Genomic DNA, 10,000 nt, shown 5'->3' with positions numbered 1-10,000 from the left:
CAAACAATATTATTCCGACCCATAATTTCACATATTATTACAAGCTTGAGTGATTTAGTTAGTCCTTAAAAAAAAACATCACTCAATGAATCATGCTTAGATTTATTTCAAATTACATTTCATCTCATGTAATTCACAATATTAGGCTGATTTAGCAACAGAACAGGAACGTCAGTGGCGATGGCGCGCGCAGAAAAAACACCAATGAGAATTCAGAATAGAGTAGACTCCACTCTTTTCTTCTCTATTCTAAATTCTCATTGGTAGTTTTGCTGCGCGCGACGTCGCCACTGGCGTTCCCGTTCTGTTGCTAAATCAGCCTATTAATGCATAGCTTTTAGATTCAAAGTCTGCATATGCATGCCGTTTGTGTTTCAAGAATAATACAAGTCTAGACTGGTGTACATAACTAATGTTTAAGGTCATTGGCACTGTAGACATGTACTTCATTTTGCAAAATGATATATAACTATACTTGTCTTAAGGCCACATGACCAAAGATCTTTACGACAGTGACTTTACTAGGTCATTGTCTCCATGCTGTTTGGACAAAAACAGAAGAAGCTAATGAGAGAGGTATTGTTTATGGCACTGAAATGGTAGCGATGGCGCAGCAAGCAAGTTAATGATTCTGTTTACATCTCCCCTAATTCTGTAAAATTTGTCCATTTTTTCACCTTGACCGGTTACCGGCCATATAGCCACATCGACTCGTGCTCAATTTAGATTTATTCCACATTGCACTCGAAATCATGTGATTACCTATACAAGTATATGAACAAGTAATGTTCTTTTCTCGGACAACTACGTACTGCGACGTAGCAGAGACTTCACACGTGCTTTTCCATACAAACAGAATCTCAAGTCAGATGCTGTAGGCAAGATTTCGATTCTTATGAAGACATTTAAACCGTTATTAGGATTTACAACAATAATGTTCAAATAGTTTGTTGTTAATATTATGTTGTGGCGGCTTTCTAATTAATTACATGTATAATCTGTACAAACACTATCATCTGTGACTGTTTGGTCGCCTCTCTTGAGATCTTCATGCAAAATTTTTTGTTTGATCGAACATTGCTTCCCCTCAGCTTCAAAAACTGACCTGATTCAAACACGAAGTTGGGCGAGAAATCTGCATGTTGTGAAATCTCTCAAAAATAACGCATTTGCTGTATGAGGCTACCCTAGCAAGGGACGTAGCCGGAATGGGGAACATGAACATTTCTTACCTGTTGATAGTCTGGAAGAGTAGGGATAAAAATCGAAGAAACGTTGTTAAAATCGAAATTAAGATGAGACAAAGAATGAAAGAAATCGGCGATTTTCGGCGGATTGATGAAGATTCCACCACTGCAGTTTGCGGCCATTATCAAAACAATAGTTCTCAGTCTCCCACTGCCAGGTGGATGCAAACTTTGCTTATTATTTACGCTCCGCGGGCAAGATGAACTAAATCCCGCGCTGTGATTGGCTACCCGAGCGGGCAAGATGGAGCTATACTGCCCGCTCGGGATTTCTCTCTTGGTCCCGCATGATCAAAGATTTTTTGGTGTTTTATTCCATATAATAAATCCTTTATTGACCAAGCTTGTTCGGTCAAGATGGCTGGATATTGGCCTCGTTCTTTTTCCTGCGTGTTTATGGACCTCGACTTCGCCTCGGTCCATAAACACGCAAAAAAAAGAACTTGGCCAATATCCAACCATCTAGACCAAACACGCTTGGTCAATAACCCATATATACAGTCTCCCTATACACATATCCTTATAAGGCATCTTTCCTTGTTGTGCCTTAGATGCTTGAAATGCTTGCGATGCTTTGCTTGCGTTATGGAGCGTTCACAAAAACTTATTGGGGGGGGGGGGGGGGGGGGAGTGGGGATGATGAGACATTATCTACTATCCAGAAAATATGGAAGACCCCTACTAGGTACATTAAATTTGCGACACCCCCAACCTACCTCATGGCCACAACCCAATACACCCTGCAGAAGTCAGAAGAACGAGTGAAACAAATTAAGGCAAAAACAGAAAAACGCCTCCAAAGAGCGTAACAATCTGCTAAGTAACGTAGAAAAAAGGCAAAGGTAAACAAAGCCTTAAGAAAGCCAGCTATCTCACTGATACGTGGCACAAACTAAAAGGCGTTCAAGAAAAAAAGATCCCGAGCCCGTTGAATTGTTTTTACATTGGCTAACGACAATTTTTGTTTCCATTATTTAAGGTCATATGTGGTTATCTCAAATATGACAGCTGTGTGCATGGGAATGAAATTTGACTATGTGACTGAGTTATGCAATTCTAGTCATTACCCACATTTCGCCCTTGCTCACCACAGAGTTTCCTGTAGCTCAGTGGTTAGAGCACTATATCAAGATAGATCATGGAGGGTTAGGCCATGTTTACCTTGTTTATATACAGCTAGGGACATCCGAGGAGTTTCAAACTCTGTTATCAAAACATTTTTCTAAAAGGTCGAGCAGGGGATACACATATCACTAATAATTTTATGAATCAGTGATATGTGTATCCCCATGCACAAAGCCGTTAAACTTGCTATTAACCCATGAAATAAAGAAAAGCCAACTGTCGTCTCACAAAAGCCGGAAGGGGATTCACATACTGCTGATATGTGTATCACTGACCTACAATCTCGGACAAAACCTGTTGAAACAAAGCGATATTTTTGGTACTCCAACAACTTATCCAAACGTTCCGCTTAAATGCCGCCCTTTCCCCTCCCTTCAAACTTAATGTTGCTTTATCTTGGTCGGAAATATACTGTAGAACATTGGACAATAATCAGCAACATTGACTGAGGGGGGAGGCGAGTGGGAAGGGGGGAGTAAGTAGGGGTGTGTGAAAATGGAGGTGAATTTGTGTCACTGTCTCAACAGTTTTTTCCGAGATTGTAGAATAGTATGGATGCAAAACACGGCAATGATCTTGAACAGTGGAGATAAGGCGTTGCAGGAGGGATGACACTACACTACACAACACACAACAAATTTCTACAAATCTTTAGCCGCTGCATAAACTCTAAGAGGGTGTTCCAGTTTCAGTATGTCCTCTGTCCGCAGAATGTTTTTAGGATCAAGAAAAAAAAGATCACAGCATCAGCTGTGATCTAAGCCCTTTTGAACTAGAGGACTGGAAATATTTTTAAGTTTGTTTGAGTCGCTTGATCGTCCACACAAGCCACGAGGGGCGCAGCTCCAAATGGTATTTACTGAAGTAGAGGGGAGGGGGTTGGGGGATACACTTATCACTGGCCGCCATTTTGAAGGGGATACACATATTACTGGTGATATGTGTGCGGGGATACACATATCACTGTGACAGCCGCTGGTTACTGTTCATGAGATAGAATCCTATATCTGCGATTACATAATCCAGAACACGGACATCTAAATAAAGCATTGACATTAAACCGCGCAACATCAGTGGTTATTCGTTACTTTACTCCAGGGCCCGGTTGTTCAAAAGCCGATCGCGATTAACACTAATCCCAGATTAAAAATTAACCAAGGAGCTTATTTCCTTACCCCAAAATGCTGTTCAACGCTGATATTCGGCAAAACTTTACATTAGAAGAAGTCAATCTTGAAAACAAAATAAGCAAAAGAAATTTTCAACCAAAAAGTTGAAAATATGAAACAAATGTTTACGCTAATCCTGGATTAAGTTAATCGGCTTTGGAACAACCGGGCCCAGACTAACAGACTTGATGCTTTGCAGTATTTTCAAGAGCCATTACCCAAGAGAAAGAAACTGGGATCAGGTTTGTCCCAAACAGCGTCAGAAAAGTGTATATTTTTAAAGCAGGTTTCGCGGGAAAATACCGGACTAAAATGCCAGAGGACAAAGGACCTTTGTTATTCCGAATACCGGTAGGCCTTGCTAATTAGATATCGTTATGTTCGCTTTGTTCTTTTATTTTATAGACATTAATTATACCAGCTAAAATAAACAATAGACCAAATCGGTTAACTCAATTGACCGAATGCATAAATGGCGGCCAAAAATGTATTCTTTTGTTTATGTGCTATTATAAATGAGACTCACTAACAACATTTCACAGCACAGCAACATTTCTTTTGTATTTTGTCCATACAAACGAGGCTAGTGAGGCTAATTAGCACATAAACAAAAGAATATTTTTTTGGCCGCCATTTATGCATTCCCAATTCAAATCTTCCGGGGTTAATTGAGACTCTTTGTGTATTGTATTTGAATTATAATGTAGCATTCACGTTTAAATGATGTGGAGATACATGGAACAAGACGTTTTATTCCCAAAGGATTGGAATTGGGTACAACATTAAGTTAGCCGATTAGGTCTATTAGCTCAGACACACAAGAAAGGACAAAAACCCCGAATGGAATCCACCACCTCCGGACATAGTTAATAGAGGGGACTGGTGTGGAAGATCGGCAAACATCAAAGGAGCATACAAAGATACCAAGATTTAGGTTGGAAAGTCCACGGGTTTCATAAACATTCCTCTCTATCAACTATGCTCCGGATGAGATGACCCTTTCTAAGTTTGAGGGGAACTTAACGCTTGGGTTGTAAAATGAAACGCAAGACCATGCAACTCGTGCATTCTACTCAACAAAACGAGCACTGTGATTCGTTGATTCTTGGTCACGGGACCCTTGGTCAAATTTTAACTATCCCGACCGGTATACAATTCCGCAGTTGTTGCCTACGACGGATACAAAGCACAATTCAAGTGATTGTTTATTCGTTATTGAGGTTGGAAAAGCATCTCCTGCTGTCTTTGTTTGTTTTCTTGCGGTTGTTGAAGAGAAAGTCTAAATATATAACAAAGCACTTAATGTCTGGTACCTCGGGGAACCAATTGAAAACCATCAAACGAAATCAATTTGGAGAGATAAAAGTCAGTCGATTCCGTGCCAGATGAACGCATTTATACAAATTATTTAAAGCACTACATTAATTAACCCCCCACAACAGCAAAAGCTATATACAGATATTTTGATCGGATACGATCGAAAAGAGTTAAATAAAACCGTATTGTGCACTTCGTGACAATGGCCGTTTCCAAAGCTTTGCTCCACAAACTTTCCAATACAGGGAAGATATCTGTGTACAAACATTGTTTTTGTTGACAAATGTGCCAACCACAGAAGCACAAGACCCTTTTGTGGCAGGCACATTAATGACAATAGCTGACGTCAACGATATCTTCGCTGTAATTACTGAAGTCACGAAAAAGTATTAATTTAAGGTACAGGATTAACTCATTCATCAATTTGGAATTATTGTCAATTGGATAAAGGCCCATTAATACGGGCAACTTTTTTTCGTGCAACTTGTCGCGCAACAATGTTGCGTTGCAAGTTGAGATGGTTTGATGCGCGTATTACCACCTTCTTGCGCAACAAATTTTCAAGTTGCAAAAAGTAAAAGGAACGTCTACTTTTGCGCGACAAGTTGCACGAAAAATGTTGCTCGTTTTACTGGGCCTAAACAAGCGCTCGCTATTTTCAAAAACAATTATTGAAAAAATTTAAAGAACATTTCACGAAAGTTATCTTTGCCCGCGTGTAAAAGCTATAGCGATTTTTAGAGGAACTGATTTGAAAGAACGTCGAATACAAAAATAAGTTTTTACAGAACTACTGATATAAAAATGTTGCTATGTACACCTATTCCACTCAATTCTGTTTTTATCAAATATAAAAGTTCACTTTCCCCATTAATTTCTTACAACCAAAACTAACCCGAGGACAATCTACAGCATGACGAGCTTTTCACAAGAATATGGACGTCAATATACCGGAGCATCATAACCAATGAAATGATAGAGTCGCTTATTGCAGCGTCTTGAAATCGTAGGTGAATTCTTGACTTGACACTAGTTCCCTACTCCCGGAAAGCACCGACAAGCTCTGGCTTGTTTCGAAATGGGGGCTCCGAAAGTCGTGGACTTCCGGCCCTTCTGCGCGGTCTCCGAAATTTGAAATGACAATTGGTTACCAACGGTCACAAGACTTGACCTTAACTGCGACTGCGCGTGATTCGAAACAAGCAAGTCGGTGCTGATAAGAGCCCACAAGCAGGAGCGTGGCACTCTCATGATAGTTCTTTGTCACGACCAGTTTATAAGCCGATGCGTTTTTCAATAACCTTGAAGATAAGGCCCGTTCCAAACGCCGCTACAGTCGTGTGTCGCTTAACCTAACTATTGAGTTAAGCACGGCAGAAGAGTGGCGTTCGAAGGTTAGGTTTAGATCGGCAAACAACGTTAAGTTCGGCAGGCTTTGTCGCACTGTGCGACCATGGAGCGACGACTGATTCATATGGTGTTCTGGTCATGTGCCGAACGAAACGCATAAATCAAGACAATTTATAAGCTTCCTAAGCTAAGAAGTTATAACATTACCCAAGCCCCTACGTGATCGTTAGTTTGGTGCGACCCACAGGTGGTGGGTTTGGTGTGACCCACAGGTACGACGTATGAATCAGTCGTTGCCCCGAAGTCGTTCTTAAGTTGAACTTTATTGACTTAGGTTCGGTGCATGACTGGAGCGGCGTTTGGAACAGGCCTAACTTTCGGACGGGTAACAATCCTGTAAGGCTTGTGATTGGCTGGAGAGCTCTGCTTTCGCGGGAAAATCAATTTAAAAATAACTGGGTCTACGAAAACGTCGTGACGCTAATCTGTTTAAGTTAAGCGCTATTGCTCATGCGCTCCTGTTGCTGACCAAAAGAATCGTAGCCCTTTTGGGGGAGGATGCTGACCTACCTCAAAACTTCGGTGTGATTTTAAAGTAAGTCAGAACAAGTACATTAGAGGTGACGTGAACTGCTCATCTCATTCCTTGCACGATGTGATGTTCATTGGGTCAGCCACTTAAACCAAGCAAAAATTAGAAAATGTCTCCGCGTTGGATGTAAAAATGCATAAAAGCTAGGGTTTTATAGGGAACTTCTGATCACCTTAACATTAAAAGGTTGACTTCCCATACATTAAAGCTAACCTTTGAAAAACTCTACCTAGCTGAAACATTACACGAAGGAAGAGTAAGATGAGATATGTGGTTCACTTGAAGTGTAGTTTTCGTTGTTGTAAGCGTTCATGTCTACGTACATAACAGGCTGATTTCTGCGGTATGAAATATCAGTGGGCTCCGCGTCCCGACTGAAGCCGCGGGAAGGGACAGGGGATCTCTTCCCAGCTAACATCGGGTCAGCAACGTGGTATGAGGGAGCCGGAGAAACAGGAGAAGAAGGAGAAGGTGGGCCTCGAAGTCTTGAAGACGGGGAAGAAGAACGGACTCGATACCCTGGCTCTTTTTCTGGGACTGGGAGTTCACTGAGCTTAGGTCGTCTCCTTCGCCCAGGTTCCTCATCGTACTGAATCCTTGGTTTGCCTCTGGGATCCACAAGAATTCTAGTGTCGCGATGGTCGTTGCTACTTGACGAAGCACGATCGGAGTATTTCGAGCTCCCGTCGGAGTCCCGAGGATTTCCGTTAAACTCGAGTGCTCGACGGAAACTCCCAGTTCTCGGTTGTCTTCTGCTCCTGCGCGTATCTGGTGAGTACGAAAATTCATTAAGGTTTGGCCGAGACGGCGATTGTGGGGGTGAACTGCTGTCGTCGTTGAAATCTACCTGATCACGTGACCTTCGTACCGAACCTGTGGATCCGCGGGCCGTGGGGCGTAAATCCGGCTCCTCGTTGTACCGATAGCCGCGTCTATTTTGCTGATTTTCGAAATCATGTGACATGAATGACGTTACTGCCTCGGGAGGAAGTCGAGATCGATGAACACGATCCAAGTTGTCAGCGGATTTGGCCATATATCTGCGGCCGTCGTAAGCTGGGGGTCCGTCCCGCTGATCCCTCGGAAGTGACATGACCGAAAACGACTTGAGGCCTCTATTGATCGGAGCGTCGTCGGGAACATCGGATTCTTCAGTTGTGTGTCCGATGAGATCTCGGTTTCGTCTGGCCCCCTGCATGGATCTTGGTCGGCCGAGTGAGTTCCTCCCTTGCGTGTGATTAGGATTTTTGTTGTTGCGGTTCATAAGAGAGAAGTCAGCCTTGCGTTTGTAAGTAACTTCTGACACTCCACTGTCGCTATCATCCGATAGCTCTTCTTTTGAGCCCACGCTACTGACTTCATCTTCTGCGGTTTCAGTGTCTCGGTAAGTACTGGGAAGAGAAAAAAACAGACTGGTTAAGGACGGTGCCTACTATTGTTATTGCGCATACGTTTTGCGCATCTCGAGATACTCAGGTTTCCTATCGGTGATGCTTACTAATAAAGGGATATTTTCGCGCGGTTTAAAACTGTCTGGAGAAAGTACATCTTAGTAAGTACTCTTTGTATCCAACAAGAAAATTGGGGGTAACCACGCATTTTTGAGAGATAATTAAGCTTCAGTTTGAGAAAGAACGCCATACATTGCTTTGTATTTTAAAGCTGTTTACAAATATTATTCATGAATTATCTTTGGTAAATGCGTGGTTACCCTCAATTTTCCTTTTGGATTTTAATAACACTTGTTAAGATCTACATTGTTCCTGCATAATCATAAACTGCGGCAAAATGTCTTTGAAAGTTAGTAGGCACCGTCCTTAATTCTGTATCGGAAAAGCACCACCATCAACGTCATCATTATCATGATAAATTATTACACTATTACACAACAACGTTGGAGCACAAAGGTAATCCGAGCCAAAAATATCAGGGCTAATCTAGTAGAGTGGTAAGTATACAGGCAAGAACATTCATTAGATGACAAAACCGAAGCCTAACAGAGCGATCAATGACATCGATGAGGGACAACTGTAAAAAGGACGGTTACGTTACGTAACGATAAAGGAGACACAAACACTGAATGGAACAGTGTTGCCTTGTGGAGAGAAAATCTGGCTCCCACTAATCTGTCCCTGGCTCGTCTAGGCTTCATAAGTGAGTGGGGTTTGTAGCTTCGAGAAGTTTCTTTCCTCCTGACAAAAGGACTACAATAGCTTGTGGGCGATTCAAAACGCAACCAACTAAATAAACGTGGTCGAAATTGCCACGTGAATTAGCTGGGACATACATTTGCACGTTAGGGAAGGTTCCACTTCTGATGGTTCCATTTCTTGAGCCATTCCTCCTTTCCAGAGTACTTGGATTGGTGGAGCCACCCGCAGATGACACATTTTCGGCGTCTGTAAAACAGTTAGCAAAATTGTTACTTCATTGCAATTAAATGCAGTTTTTGCTGTTCCGCATATTGTCCATGTGTTGTTGGGTTAAGGCAAATGTAAAGTGGCGTGCTTTTTTCTCGAAAATCCCGACATTTTGCGGGCATATTTCGGGTGACAGAAATCCCTCTGTTTCTTCAAAAGGAGATTTTGAAGACAAAGACGCGCTCTAACAGACCTGTCACCTTAGGCATTATCAATCATTTGTCAATCAACTGTAGGCCCAGACAGAACCTTGTGATAATTTGAGCGATGAAAAAGCCCCTTACGGCAATCTGTCCGTACAATTTTAAAAGATCACTTTTTATATACCTGGGAAGCATCTTTACAGGGTTCCATCTCCGTTTTGTCAAATGACTGTTCGTAGCTATCTTGGATTACCATTCATTTTTGGATGAATTCGAGCAAAAGCAAATGGAGAAGCGGCTTCTTTTACAGCGTGTTACAATGCATGAAAAATTCTGGTACAAGAACGCTTTTTTCCCAAAAACCCAACAAGGGCAACCAGTGTAAAACATTTCAAGATAAAACAGGACTTAATAGTTACAAGCTGAACTCCAAAGTAGTTTCCACTCACATTTTCGTCGGCGGTAGCAAACAAAAATGAATCCTGCGATAAGAACAATGAGACAAACACCGAAGAAGACCATCAGTAAAATGAACCACCACCGCTTGTAATAAACTTGTGAAGTTTCTCCAACATTTATCGGGTCACCTACAGCAACAAGAAAAGAATATGTTAATGCATGTTACATCTATAATTGG

General features: G+C 41.8%; 2 protein-coding genes across 3 annotated transcripts in view; both read right to left on the bottom strand.

The window, feature by feature from the left end:
* The window catches only part of LOC137969378 (protein tweety homolog 3-like), a 22,463-nt gene extending 21,090 nt beyond the window's left edge, over positions 1-1,373 (bottom strand). For both annotated transcript variants that reach the window (XM_068815587.1, XM_068815586.1), the window contains exon 1: positions 1,233-1,373. In XM_068815587.1, the coding sequence (XP_068671688.1) occupies positions 1,233-1,370 (138 nt within the window). In that variant the 5' untranslated portion in view covers positions 1,371-1,373. The remainder of the gene's footprint in view (positions 1-1,232) is intronic.
* Positions 1,374-4,178: 2,805 nt separating this feature from the next.
* Positions 4,179-10,000, bottom strand: part of LOC137969376 (protein sidekick-2-like) — a 23,296-nt gene continuing 17,474 nt past the window's right edge. Inside the window, exons 16-18 of the mRNA XM_068815584.1 lie at positions 9,813-9,950; positions 9,088-9,199; positions 4,179-8,191 (exon numbers count right to left, since the gene is read on the bottom strand). Of these exons, the coding sequence (XP_068671685.1) occupies positions 7,042-8,191; positions 9,088-9,199; positions 9,813-9,950 (1,400 nt within the window). The 3' untranslated portion in view covers positions 4,179-7,041. The remainder of the gene's footprint in view (positions 8,192-9,087; positions 9,200-9,812; positions 9,951-10,000) is intronic.

The sequence above is a fragment of the Montipora foliosa genome, chromosome 9 (genome assembly GCF_036669935.1).
Source record: "Montipora foliosa isolate CH-2021 chromosome 9, ASM3666993v2, whole genome shotgun sequence".
In the NCBI taxonomy this organism is placed as follows: domain Eukaryota; kingdom Metazoa; phylum Cnidaria; class Anthozoa; order Scleractinia; family Acroporidae; genus Montipora; species Montipora foliosa.
The sequence above is the reverse complement of the archived record's forward strand: the minus strand, read 5'-3'. Positions and strand labels throughout refer to the sequence as shown.